The sequence below is a fragment of the Glandiceps talaboti genome, chromosome 17 (genome assembly GCF_964340395.1).
Source record: "Glandiceps talaboti chromosome 17, keGlaTala1.1, whole genome shotgun sequence".
NCBI lineage: Eukaryota > Metazoa > Hemichordata > Enteropneusta > Spengelidae > Glandiceps > Glandiceps talaboti.
This window is the reverse complement of record NC_135565.1, coordinates 7,347,384-7,362,712: the sequence shown is the minus strand read 5'-3', so window position 1 is coordinate 7,362,712 and position 15,329 is coordinate 7,347,384. Positions and strand designations below refer to the sequence as shown.

General features: G+C 37.3%; 1 protein-coding gene across 1 annotated transcript; it reads left to right on the top strand.

Moving 5' to 3' along the window:
• Positions 1 to 1,937: 1,937 nt before the first annotated feature.
• On the top strand, positions 1,938 to 13,828 carry LOC144448273 (7-dehydrocholesterol reductase-like). The gene is made up of 5 exons (XM_078138455.1): positions 1,938 to 2,015; positions 6,678 to 6,804; positions 9,038 to 9,257; positions 11,183 to 11,821; positions 12,559 to 13,828. Exons 2-5 carry the CDS (start codon positions 6,683 to 6,685, stop codon positions 13,021 to 13,023), a joined length of 1,446 nt encoding a protein of 481 aa, XP_077994581.1. The 5' UTR covers positions 1,938 to 2,015; positions 6,678 to 6,682; the 3' UTR covers positions 13,024 to 13,828.
• Positions 13,829 to 15,329: the final 1,501 nt, after the last annotated feature.

The following is a 15,329-nucleotide window of genomic DNA, read 5'->3' as shown; positions in this document are numbered from 1 at the left end:
TCTTATAGAGGCGTATGTGAGATACTTTAAAGTAAAAGGGATGATGGTACAAGAGAAAGAAAGGTTTAGATTAGACCCCCATAGAAAGAGGACAAAGACTAGAGCATGGGTGGAGAGAGTAAGTGTTACAGATATAAAATATGTGGTATCACCAGTGTGATTATACATAGTTAATAGTTTCACATTAGTCGAATCTGCAAATCATGCTGTGTGCTAAGAAGCATTAGATACTGAGACTGAAATTTGATCTGCTACTTCCTTGCCTGCCTATCTGTTCATAACATCAAGTAACACAACAGGCACAGTAAACAGAAGCTGTAAAACACTAATGAAAGCTGCCATTTTCTTAGGAATATAAGAAAGGGAAATTTAAAGAATATGCCAACTTGTTTCTGTGTCAAAGTAAGCCTTATGTGTATGTTTAAGTCGTGCGCGGATGGTGTTATTGTTAATGAAATGGTGTAGAAGGTCAAATTAGCCAATTTTGACAACCAGCCTGAAGAGACTTCTCGGAGTCAATTTTGATAGCCCATATAGTATTTTGATGTACGATAATTTCGGGTCTTGTAGACGAAAACAATAGTTTTATTTAGAAAAAGTTAAATTCGGAATTCATGAGAATTCAATTTTACTTACCAGTATGTTCCCGAAATTGTGGAAAAGCCGTAATGGAATACTATTACTACCACGCGAGATTGAATCCAAGGTTAACAACCCATATGACAAAAAAAAAAATGGCGGAAGCTCGTGTTCCTCAAGTATCACGTGGTTAAATTGGCCAATCACTAGCCTGCTGCTCAAAATGACTTGCTTATTTGTGAACACATCCTCGGACCTGATTGGCCAATCGCTAGCCGCACACAGGTGTGGACGATATCTATTCAAAATTATAATATCTTTGGAACACTTTCAGTATAGTGTTTAGGATTCCGCTCTTAGATGCTATTCAGCTGTTTTTAGCTTTCGTGGACTGTGAAAATCTTACATTACAAGTTTGGAAACATGGTATTCAATCGCACGTGGTATAAGCTGCTTAATTCGGGGAACTCGCGTCAGGCTATTGTGTAGATGTTGCGTTAGCCAAGTTCTCCGCTACTCATGCGCCAGGCACTCATCCGTTAGTGTAGTATATAGCCATCTCGAGTTCATTAACCTTTGACATATTTCATGATCTCTGGCAAACTGTACAAGATATGGCCTATCGACTGAAAGAGCTGCCAGCACCTGCTGAAAACCGGAAAATCCGAAAATCATCACTTTTAAAAGTTACTGCACACACACACACACACACGTCTTATAATGAATTACCAAAGATTCCTTTGGGGTGGAGGTGGGTATGTGAAGTCAATCACATGAAGAGCTAATTAATAATACTTGTGACGAAGGCCACCCATGGTTCAACAACAGAACAAAATGTTCCACATAGTCATATGGGTTGAATATAGCAATCACATGAGATGCTTTGATTTTTAATTAGCATATACACTGATCTCAGTTTTCCAGAGTGCGATGACTTTTAATCACTCGCAGAAGGCTTAATCCAGAAACATCAGCTATGGCCAACTTATTTAGACTTGGAAAATTCTATCTAAACATCACGTTGTTATTGTTTATAGGAAAACGTACATGCATCGTTAATTGATGAGATGTTTGTAAATTGTTGTAGGCGCTCTGCTGTATGTGTGTGAGCGCCCTCAACTGCATTTGCACTCAATTTGAGCTACAGTTGTTTTATGATTTAGGCGTGAAAATATAAATGAGAGGACAGAACGAAAACCTTGCTTTATCCTGTGTTATTTATACCCTCATAAACGAGTAAGACATTCACCAATCACCAGTAGGCCTAGTCCCGCCACTCTCTGGGTTTATTTATATAGACCTTAACTTGCTAAATATAGGTCATATCATATCACGTGATGTCTAGTACATTGGTCTTTGTTACTTTTACTTTCTTACCCGGTTGAGGTCACCGTATGTCTAGCACCACTCGTTTGCTTGATAATAATCGTTCTAAGGTAAGTGACGTCGACCTTGATGTATTTCCTTTCATATCAAACCTATCATTCTATCAAGTGACCAAGTTAAAACTTGTATCACACCTATTTCAATATTCTAAGCTTGAAGTTTTAGTACTTGGTTGTACATTTACCCGCCGGCTGCTATTAGCCAGCCGACACAGAGCTCAGAGCTAGGGTTTCTTACCTATAGACCTGACAACTGGTCTGTACCTCAAGTACGTATTTACTTCTGTGACACTACTTCCCCAGGCCTCTACTATAGACACAGGTACAAAATGCTTGCCATTTAATTTTTCATTGCTAGGGAAAACATAAAATTTAATATAGGGCGTAGGCAATCTAATCCAGCTATGTGGCCACTGTAATTGCCCTCGCCAAGACAAGGTCACTGGTTTTTATTTGAGTACAAGCTACCGACAGAACAAACAGCGTGATACGAGTTTTGTTAAGCCGCCATATGTATTTTACACAGTATAAAGTGTTTCTGACCTCCGAGTTGTTCAACGCATTATGACTCGATTATTATAATTATAGCATAGCACGTGATATGGTATGACATATTTTATGATATGATACGATATGATTATTGTAAGACGTATGATATGATATGATATGGGATGATATATAATATGGTGTCGTGTATTTATCAAATGACATCACATCACATCGTATAGTGTATCTGTCATATGCTAATTATTACATCACATCACATCACATCAGATCACAACATACCACGATATCATATATTAAATATATCATACATAATCAGATTAGGCTATGTTATCGTTCACATAATATCTTCTCTTTTCTTTAAAACATAGGCTGTGCTGTCACTAATTTGTATGTAAATAGTTTACGTCGATATACTCTGATTTGTTCAGTTAAGATGTCAACACTTTTCAGGTTTTAACATTCTTGGCTAGAGAGGTCATTCACGGTCATTTTGACTGTCACGCCTCGTCGACCTTCAATTATACCGTTGTTAGCTGGTGAGACAGACATGTATCTCCAGGACGCACAGTCCATAAGTGCATATCAGCTTACTATTTGCATACATATCAGCTTACTATTTACATAGATATCAGCTATTTGCATACATATTAGTCGATTATTTCCATGCATAGTAATTTAAAGTTACATAGACCAGTTTGGGACAACATTCTTTTATCTGAATAAATACGTGTATAGAACGAATCTAGCACCATGATCATGTACTTACATACCTTGAAGTAAGGATATAAAAAACATCTTAAGGTTATTGTGTTGTTTTCATAATATCAACTTCATATTTCTCAAAGTCACTGATAATTTCATGGTGCTTAAAAAGTATGTCCTCGAATCCTTAATTTGATTTACCTACATTCAATGTTTGCAGATGTCTTTGTTATTATATACGATATTGTTTAAGTTTAAGTCAGTCATTGTCGTAATAATCGTCGTAAAACCACGTGCCTCTTTGCGTCAACGATCCTGGTACAGTACGTAGCTTTTGTGAAAGATAACTTGCTATGTTCGAAAATACTGTAGCTGAAGAACGCAAAGTAATTGAAAGAGATCGCAGAAAATAAAATCTGGACCGTGAGCAAGTTTAAATCACCGCGGCACCGTTCGTGCCTTGATCTCTTTATATGCAAATTATATGCAAATTATCATCACTTGTGGAGATAAGGACGGTGACCTTGTCACACTTCATCTGTCAAAGTACAGTCTGCGTATTTAAAGACGTTGCGTTGTACAATTCTTTGATCCGTGTCGGAAGCCAGGCTGGTAGGTACGGCAACATTTGACTACAGTCAGCCGATGATATTGTGTATTTAATCGAAATCTTTGGACGTAGCTGACATCAGCCTGGTGCAAAACTGCAATGTAAGTTTTATGGCATATTGAGTTTTTATCTCTGACAATACATGTATATTGATGACCGTTAGTATTTGCCGGTACGTGTACTCTCTATCAAAATTTCACAGAAAAGTTTAATTTTATCGAAGTCGCTAGAATGTTTGTTTTAATAGTCCTACTTTTAGTGTTACCTCAGGTGATATGATTCGTCCTCTACCTGTAAGAATGTTAATCGAATCAAACGCACAGGTACTCAAGTCTGTCAAGCACGGTCACTTTGATTTTCCGAGTGATGTATTATTGAATGGACTTCCATGGAACACACCAGAATGACATCGAGTACTTTCTGTCAAATTCAACAAAATCGCTTGTTATGTGATGTCAAACATTAAAGAAATCAAATGAGACGTAGCAATACTAGATTAGCAGGGCTTCAAGATAAGTACATTGAGTTTTTAGAGGATGAACAACAACAATAACAACAACAACAACAACAACAACAACGACGACGACGACGACGACGTTAACCATAAAGGCCTACCCCAATCAAGACAAAGACAGTGTGTGTAATCATGTGGGTGTACATTTTTGTGATTGATTTTTTGTTAGTTAGTTGATTGGTTTCTGGGCTTGTTTGTCAGTCAAACTGCAACTGAACGCATGCTGGAATTGAAACTATTCTAACACGAATCTTCCACATGCGGTATCATGTTGATTTTTAGCGATACATCATGTGAATTAGATTAGAAGTAACCTCGGCGATAACTAATCTTCGTGAATGTCTACAGATAGCTATCACGGCACAACTTGAGTGCTTACGAAATATCAACAAATAGAAGACAGCTCGGATTCGTCTTAGTAATTGATACGTAACAAACAAACAAACAGACATCAATCATACAGCCCTTTTCAACTCACCGTTCAGCGACCCTGTTTGATATAACCACACAGGAACTAATAAGAAACTGGACATGCTACATTTATATACAAGATTGCATGAAACCTGTTTCCTGCCACATTTTGTCGAAATGAAATGAACTAAAATGCGTTGCCATGTTATAAAGCACGGGTTCAAATTTTACGGTGTAGTGGCAAACTTGTAAATACATGTTTGCATTAGCATGTATTGCATCCAATAAACACAAGAGGTGTCAGGTTACCCTTGTGAGGTCAGACTCTGACTTTAAAATCAACACAAATTATAGATGTGTAAGCAGAACAAGTATCGGTCGATCTACAGTCGAGCACCAGTTCTTGTATACAGAACCAGGACTCGAGGAGGGAGTATTGCAGCGACTATGAAAGAGAGCTAGCTCCAGTTTCCGAAAAAATATATATTCGTTATTAGAAATTACACCGACGTTTCGGTCTCACACAAGATACTTTCTTCAGGGATCTAAAATTGAAAACAAATATACAATTGAACAATTATGCCTAAAAAATAATAAAACTACAATATGTAAAACTAAGAAGAGGTATACAGAAACTAGGTGAAAGCAAAAACATAAAAATGAAAGTAAAAACTAAACAAAGAGTATATAACTGGATGGATGATCATGTAAATGATTAAACTCTGTAAAAGGGAATGTGATAAAAAGGGGGTAGAAAATATATTTTAAAAAAGCACACTTAAATATAAGTAATCAACATTTTAGCTCAGTATGAATTTCTTTACCGATTATAACTATTTTTTTCAGAACTGGTGAATCAACAATTTTCCTAAACAGTAAATTATGGCAAAACTAGTGCACATATTCTGCTGACAACCACTGACACACACACATATATATATATATATATATATATATATATATATCAGTGATGTTTGCATGCACATGAATATTATTGAAATATGTTGGACACTGACGGCAGGCTCAGCATAGTCTACGAACATACAGCGAATGCACATTTTAATAATAAAAAAATAATGTAAAATGTATATAATGTATGAAAAGGCCAACTGAAGCAAAGGTAATGACAAGATGGATCTAACCTTTGACCCCATTTTAGTTGGTATCATACTAGCCACCTAGATAACACTAAAAAGTGTTTGGAATCGACAGGTGCCAAAAACTAGTTTGAGTTTAAGGGTTGCCACCCTGTTGCTAAAGTTATGCACTTTCTGCTAGAGCGACCATTTGTAGTTTGACCTTACACTCTTTTACTAAATAAATGTGTCACATGATTACAACTATACCAATTATAGTCGAGGTACTTCATAATATATAATACCAATGGTGCAACAACTTGACTCCCATTCACTCAAAACAGGGGAACGCCCCTCCTTAACAAAGAAATACCTCCAGTAGCAGTCCCTGTATACACGATCTACAAGGTCATTCAGTGTTTTGTATTACTATTTCACATTTACAAAGCGAACAGGTTAATCTGGGCCCAACACAGTTTGCAGTGGAGTGGCGTGATCCATACAACAGTTCACATTCTATTCAGCACAGTTGAGCGATAGACAAAACTAATCACTGGGTGTGTTTTGTTCGTGAAGTACAACAGATCACGATGCTAGGTTTGTTCTCTTCGGTTACATAGTAGTCGAATGAAAAAAATCACTAATATTATACACTGTGTATGCTTTCAGTGGTCTATTCAGCAGTTAGTGGTTGGCAGAGGACAGTCTAGCCGGCGGGTGACGAGAGACAGGTATTGTTGCATGTATTGATCAGGAGTTACAGTATTGTACATGTATGTTTGTCTACATTCAGTACTGTGCCTACGATGGTACTAATGCCTACGAACATTATATACACGTGCAAGTGCAGCGCTTGTTAAAAACATCTTGACTTGTTATATACTAATATACAGATTGCATGATGGCACCGACCGGGAGACAAACCCAGCAATCATCAGGAATACGGGCAGCAGATGTTGCACAGAACGGAGAAAACACAGAATCGTCAGACAGAAAACCCGGTCAATGGGGACGAGCGTGGTAAGTGACTGGGACGGTGTAATAATCAGGGGTGAACTGAACGACCAGCATGTCATTCTCTATTTGTGTTAGGTTCACATGAAGAAAGATATAAAGTGTGATCTGTTGTAAACCAATTCACTATGTTAATGATACAATTGGGTCTGTCTGACACCTCGAATATTTTGTATATGCACGACTCTCAACCCAAAGTTTGCTTATTTTTGCCGCCGTTTTGATAACAGCATCTGTGGCCTAAACTACGGTTTTTGATTTTGAACTTGCCCTTATTGAATTGTTCGGTGGTGATGTTGTTAGCTGGCCTCATTCTAACAAACCATAATTTACCTGTTTGGAAAGCTTTCAAATACACCCCCACAGAGTGTAGTGAAATTATCAATGCAATATCACACATATATAAATGGTAAACGTAAATACCAGTAGAGCAATTGCTTTTCATCACTGTTAGGCTAGTTTTTTTTTCCAGCTAGCATCGTATAAAAACGATGGCAGCCTAAACATCAGGTATTTCGTGGTAACTGTGCTCAATCCCAGTGTGGAAAGTGTAAGCGATGTTTGATATCGCTGATAGCCGGAGGTCCAACAGGTGACGCCATGACTGCATTAATGGACAAATAGGTCAACCTGTATGGTATTTCAAAAGAGCAATCGTGTCGCATTAATATAAATTTAAAAAATACTAGTTTCCTGCAATCCGAAGTCATACTAACATTCACATGAATCCGAAAACATCTTCATGTGGACATTTTTCCTTCGAAATAACATTTTTAACAACTGAATTCGCTGAAAGTATATAAATAATTCGTAGAATTTATTATTTTAGCCATGTCGTCATGTCAGTGCAGTGTACGTCCTTTGTTCATCCGATCAATGATATTTAGCACAATGTTGTGAATGAGTCTTTATATTGAAACCTTTTGTCAGGTATACGTTTTTCAAAGCATGTAATTTCAATGACTGGTGTATTTTGATTCGCTAATTAAGTGATATTTATCATGTACGATTTTACGACATTACGTCACTTTTTAAAGTGAAAGGGACATGTTTCTGAATGTGTCTACGTGTCTAGAGGGCGCTACACTCCTACCCTATGTTGCCATTACAATGACCATCCGTATCACCCACAATAAACCTTCCTCTCCTACATGAGTTCAAACTTACACAAGGCATACTCAAAGGTACAGTACGAATACATGTTGTCTCCAAGTCTAATTCAGTCACCATAGTGGAATCTTAAAAAAACGTAACCTTCCAGAAATTGCGATATTCAACAAAATGCAGTGGATCTTCCTCTTCATTCCTCCCCATGTGACATGGCATGAACTTTTGAAAATGACGATACAAATCTGCCAGGTCTAAAACAATAATTGGTTGGTTTCGGTTACTCGACCCTACCTAGTTTTTCACTGCTGACCCTAAACTTTTTTTACGTATTCGAGATAATAAAATCGTACAAAATTGTGAAGTCTCACGAGAAATAGTGGATACGGAAACTGCCATCAAGTTAAAAAGACAATATAAAACTGTTCTTCCAATCTGTTATGGCTGTACAATCTGATACGATGAAATAAACAACACAGAGACCATTTGGAAAACAATGAAAAACCTGAACTAGACAATCACACCTGAAAAAATAAAATAAAAAATCTCCCTCCCCACCTATTCTACAACTCAGCGTAATCGGAACCACGCACTTTTAATATTAGGCCTCAGTACCTACCCGGAAATCTAATGTGAAGATAACTAGACCCCTTGAGACTAGAACAATCGAGTAACATAGAGGGCCCGTAGTTAATTCCATGTGTTTCATCGTAAAACATCGTAAAGGTGATGGGTGTGTTGGTCGGTTGATAAAAACAAATAAAAACATAAAAATTAAAATAGCATGTTGTGTACATGTTGACAATATATTAATTTTGATAAAAACATTAGTACTCACTCTAGCTAACGATATCAGATTTGTAGAGTCTTCCTTTATCAGTTTAGATCATTTCATTTATAGTGTGTGCGTCTTTTGTTGTTGTGAATCGTTAGCTTGTACATTTGGCGGAAAGAATAAACGTTGTTAATACTAATGACGAGGCTGTAACGAGCTTGAGTGATTAAAAGAGTGTGCACAATGACAAATATTATTCAACTTTTCCTGTTTTGATTTGAGTTTATTCATAAAATAATGAGCGCGATATTAGAGTAGTGTGTTTTGTTTCATCTCATCTCTTTTGTTCATTCACAGGGAGGTTGACCTGGGGTCATACCTTGGTGTTTTGTCATTACTGATATCTGCTCCACTGATGGCATTTTACTTCTTTCTGTCTTGCGACAAATACCAGTGCGCCCTCAGCGGACCGATAGTGCATCTGTACAATGGGAAGTCTCTATACGATTTATTGATACAACTACCAAGTTTAACTGTTCAAGCTTGGAAGGTTGGACTCACTTGGCTATGTTTCCAGGTGAGTAAAAGAACATTTCCGATTTTTTGTTGCTGTTATATTTCATTTTTGGACATGAATGTTTTGAGTGATACGAAAATGCTGATAAACTTTCAGACGAACCTGACAAACATACACCATGTCGGGCGCCCTTTACTCATCGATCTAATCAGATTAAAATCCGATACTCGGCACGATTTCTTTTCATCTCTTAGTCTTACTATTAATGTCGTTTGTAACCATGGTAGGCGTAACCAGTATGACCGACATGTGCAAATGAGCGCATCAGCCAATCACGAGTTAGTAAATAATTATCATACACCAAACTTTCAACTAAATATATAAGCCATACACTAAAGTTTCAGCGCCATGCATGCCAGTCTGAGGTAAGAAAAGAAAAGAAAAATAGCGCGATACCAGTATGGGAAGGAAAGCAAGACGCCAAGTTTATTAATCTTTCGCTACAATGTATCAAATATATAACCATGTGTTGACTTGTATGAACTAGGTCAAAGTCACTCACTAGTAGCCCAGATATGCAACTACTAAACGAGTAAGGCCATATAACCTATAAACATGAAAAAAGTACAGAGAAATGTAGATTTGCTGTGGTCACAGCAGAATAAATTAAAAAGAAAGTGGCGTAAAGAATTCCAGAAAACACGAACAATAATACGAGTATTTGTGTAATATTATTAACAATGTAGGTCAACAACCTTCCAAAACAGGTCAGAATACAAATATGCGTTACAAAGTAACATTTTATCTTTCTTATCGGGTCGCCGGGAATTAAATTATTGGTGTCGGTCAACACAAGGGTTATGAGATTTAGACAATGCAACTTTTACATTGAATGGAGAATATGAGGCAGCCAATGTTTTGTCTATAGGCGGACTCTTTAGTGAAAGAGAAACTTGCGGTGTATACAGTGGTTAATGATGGGAAAATATGTATGAGGAACGCCAGAGGAACGCTACGCAGATTGTCTCCTGGGTAGACGCCGTCTTCAGACGTCATATTGGCCTCAGTCGTTCGGACGGTATCTATTACTCGTTCTTGTGAGCGCACAAACGAACTATAATGACAGTGAACGTAAGAGCTAAAAAAAATCGCACCGAGTACACTACATAAGATTTTAATGACCTAAACGTCGGCCCAACCCTCCAAGAAAAACAACAAAATGTATCTCACAGTGTACCTTCCTCATTGAGCTAACAATGAAAATATATACTGACTCGGAACTTGAACAGACTTTAATCTCAGACTGCTGAATTTAGTGCCATGCCGCCTGTGTATTTACTATCACCAAGTTTTTCAGTCAGTTCTCAAAAGTTTTATCATCTCCTTCAGACAATTTCTTTTCAATTTTAGATTTTGACACTACTATAAACAACATTCGTAATATAACAATCGTGACGGAGTTATTGGTTTCCAAGCTTTCAATGAAATTTAACGAAAACTATTACGTGTGAGAAATTATTATTTTTATTTCAAGGAATTGTATATTTAGGGTATTGGTAGCTGGTACACTTCATTAAGAAGTAAGGTTTATTATTGATATGAATAGGGAAAAACCTGTGACAACAAACAAAATTAGATGACCCCCCCCCCCCCCAACCCTGAACTTTTCCAGAACTACTTCAGCCTATTACCAGACGCCAGAGTATAGCGCCCTCAAGGGTTGAGTAGTACAGTCAGTTCTAAATGTAAAAACTAGTAAATAATTGTTTCGGAGGAAGTAACAAACTGACAAAGATGAATGAATGGATGGATGGATGGACTGACGTACAGACAACAGATTGAAGCAATCGTACTGCAGAAGTGTATACTCTTTGCTTCCCTGATCATTTATACTTCACACATGCGTGAGTTCTGGAGATACTGACACTAGCTAATCATACGCTTCTCATCTTTAATTTACACTCGATTTCTTTCTTTCATAACAGATATTCTTAAATTGCCTTCCCGATGTTCTGCATTACGTTCTTCCAAGCTACAAAGGTGGTGTACGTCGAGGAGCCGTCACTCCGGCCGGCAACCAACTGGTGTATGAGATAAACGGTCTCCAAGCCTGGCTCATCACACATGCGCTGTGGTTCGCCAACGCTTTTTATTTCAAGTTATTCTCCCCTACAATAATCTTTGACAACTGGGGAGGTCTTCTCTGGGTGGCCAACATTGTCGGAACTATCGTATCCGTTTTTGTATTCGTCAAGGCGTACCTCTTTCCCACGTGCGCAGAAGATTGTAAATTTAGTAATAATTTTTTCTATGATTATATGATGGGGATAGAGTTCAATCCAAGAATCGGCAAATGGTTTGACTTCAAGTTGTTCTTCAATGGCCGACCTGGGATCGTTGCCTGGACTTTGATTAACTTGTCCTTTGCATGGAAGCAGTACGAACTGTACGGGGCTGTGACCAACTCCATGGTTTTGGTGAATATCCTTCACGCTTTCTACGTAGTGGATTATTTCTGGAACGAGTCTTGGTATTTGCATACTATTGACATTTGCCACGATCATTTTGGATGGATGTTAGGGTGGGGAGATTGTGTCTTTCTGCCTTACATGTATACACTACAGGTAAGTAAAGAAACACTACTACATCGCATACTTAAAATTTCAACCGGAAGAATTGATTGCATAAAAATGGTACTCGTTGTGGGTAAGGGAACCGTATACATTGTCTACTTCTATCGCGTTTTCAGGACCCCTATTACTCATGATCCATCATTGGAACTTTGTACATGGCGTACTGTGGCTACCCAATGTAACGGGGGGGGGGGGGGTGTACATGTGGTGTGGCGATATGTGTTCAACATAGCTAGAGGAGAGGGCATTTGCATGGTTTTATTTCTCGAACTAACATCGCTGTTGTATTTCGACGAAGGCTTGCCTCAGGATGTCGAAAAATCTAAACAAAAACTTATTAAAAGTTCAACAGAGTATGTTGCATTTTTCGAAAAATGACGCCCTCTTTCGACAATACAAGTTATGCAAAGGTATGCGATAACGCAAGTATCATTTCGTGAGGTTAGATCGGAAGGTTTTGGTCGTAAACAAAATTACAAAGAACAGACAGACATAGACATAGAGACAGACAGACAGACAGACAGACAGACAGACAGAGACAGAAAGACTAGCAAACTCACATTCAAAATCAATTAGGAATAATTATTTATCCTCTCACAAATAAAAGGTAAAACAGTGTATATACAATGGAAGATATGATAGTGGTGAAGGTTTGTCATATATCGAACAATTAATATTTACTTATTTTGTAGAAACAGGTAAAGATTCCGCTTTCTTTTCTATTACAGGGTTTTTACCTAGTGTACAATCCTGTTGATCTATCTGCCTTACACTGTGCTGTAGTTCTTACCCTTGGACTATCTGGGTACTACATATTTCGTGATGTCAACCATCAGAAAGACTTCTTCCGTAGTATCGATGGCAACTGCACCATCTGGGGAAAGAAACCCGAATACATACAATGCAGTTACATATCATCTGACGGCAAGAAACGACAAAGCAAGTTACTCGTGTCAGGGTGGTGGGGTGTTACACGACACATGAACTACACTGGCGATTTGATGGGGTCTTTGTCGTACTGCCTGGCTACTGGGTTTGGTCACCTTCTGCCGTATTTCTATATCATTCATATGACCATATTATTGGTACACCGATGTATTCGTGACGAACACCGGTGTAAGTGTAAATACGGTAAAGGCTGGGATCGTTACACTGCACGTGTCCGATACAGGCTGTTGCCTGGTTTATTCTAGGTGTTTTAATAGTCACGTGATCAGCAAATTAAAAGCAAACACTATTGGGGTTTTTGGTTTGTTCGTTTATTTGTTGTCGTTGTTGTTTTGTTTGGGGGGTTGTTTTTGTTTTTCCTCTATTTTGCTTTTTTAACGTCTTGTTGTGAGTATAGTGTTTTTGCTTTCTAAATATAGGTATTGCAAAATATATGACCAGCTTGACGTTTTTCTTCATATAGTGCAGGGTATTACTTTCCCGTCAAAACTACAAACAGGATTGTTGTCCTCAGCATTTGTTAGAAACCAGCTTTATTTTTGACAAGTCTCTTTTAGAACTACTTGTACTTAGTAACCCTGAAATGCCTTGTTTGGAATAAATGACTACCTTCACAGCAAGATATTTTACAGAAATCTAGACTCAGGTTTCGAACACTTTATATATGTTCTGACAACTACATATCATGGTGGCCATAGAAAGAAGTGCTTTGGGGAGGGGGGGGGGGGGTACTGGGGAGGTGAAAATTGATCAGAATCCGAAGTGGACATAATTTCCGTCTGTATGTTAACACAAGCAACACACGTTAATCGGGGCAGATGGACAGTCAGACAGGGACAGAATTAATGTAACTTTATAATAATATTTCTCTGTCACAACCCTCGTTGAGGGTCTATGGTCACACAGAACGTTCTCATGTCCAAGACGTCGACATATCTTCTAAACTCAACATATGACTGGCGTGTATTTCACCATACAGGACGTTTTAGAATAAAAAAATAACAATGGACAACATTATGTGCTCTCAGGGTCATAGAGATAACTATTGTAAAGTTGCCCCGTCCTTGACACAAGAAACACATGCATGCATGCACACACACACACACACACTGAAATTGTTTGTGGGAATTAAGATACATATGGCATAGTAGTTAAATGCGAATAAAGTGCTTAAAAGAACAAATATGCATTTTAATTGTTGATGCAGACACGTACATTTGATCGAGTAATATCTAGACGTCGCCCGCTGACACTAAAATGCATTCCAATGTCATTGACAAACGTGGTGCCTTGGTTCATATAAATTTCAATAATTAACACAATTATCATTTTGATTATCACTATTTGCTGTTGTTTAAACTATATTTTTGTGTAAGAGTGACTCCGAGGCGCACAAAGTTGGTGTGGGGAAAATGGTATCCCGCAGTCATGTGAATATTTTCAACAAGATGTCGCAATATGACCATAGATGGCGCTGTGACCATATCTTGTGAACCTGAATTGTACTTTGCCATTTTGACGATATCCATAAAATCCAAAAGCTGGGTTATAGAATCGTGTAATTAACTAGATACTTAAAATGAAAAATAACAATACTAAATAAAGTTCTCCAGAATGGATATTTGAGACTATCGCACGGTAGAATGAATTGTACGTGCGGCTTTTTTATTTTATTTTGAAAAATAATAAAATCAATTGTCATACAAGTAAATTGATAAAAAACAAACATTTTAGCATTACACAGCATCATGATAATGTTTGTTTCTAAGATTCAATAAAAAAAGAACCATAAAAAAACCTTGCGTATTATATCATGAATAGAGAAAAGTATTATATAACCTTGGCTATCTAAATTCTATTACAATTTTACATTGAGTATTTAGTTGAAAACCACAGAAATCACAAACTTTGAACATTTCAATCTTATTTTCATGATAAGTACCCTGTTTGTGACAACATTCCCTGCTCTAGATTTACTTTGCAATAAGGTGGTCGACATACCTATTAGGATACTTGCATAATACATGTATTGTGTTTGGTCGATTACAACACCCTAACAGTTTCATTACACGTTATTGCAATCGCATTGTATGACATAAAATTCGATGTTCGATTATCATTGACTGGTAATAGCATAAAAGAAGACGTTAATCATTTGAAATTCAATACAATTCTCGTTATCAAATTAATTAAAGCATAAAAATGCTGGTTAGTAATATCCTGATAAATAAAATGTGTAAGATATATGCCAAAAAAAACACACGATGAGACCTTAAAACCGTAATATCAATTATTTAAACGTTCTGTATAAAATATAATTTCTTGTGAAGATGGAAGACATTTGATCGCATAGCTGAGCAAATTGGGGACTCTTATGACAAAAAGTTGAATGGGGTCTAAATTTTAGAACATATCGCAGTCTACCCTATCTAAAATATATTACAACGGACTGGATAGAACATCTAGTAAGTCGGGGTGCGCTATGGTTTATATAAGGTTAGAAAATATAGAAAACATAAGTACATTCTTATTGATAACAATATGTTCAGAC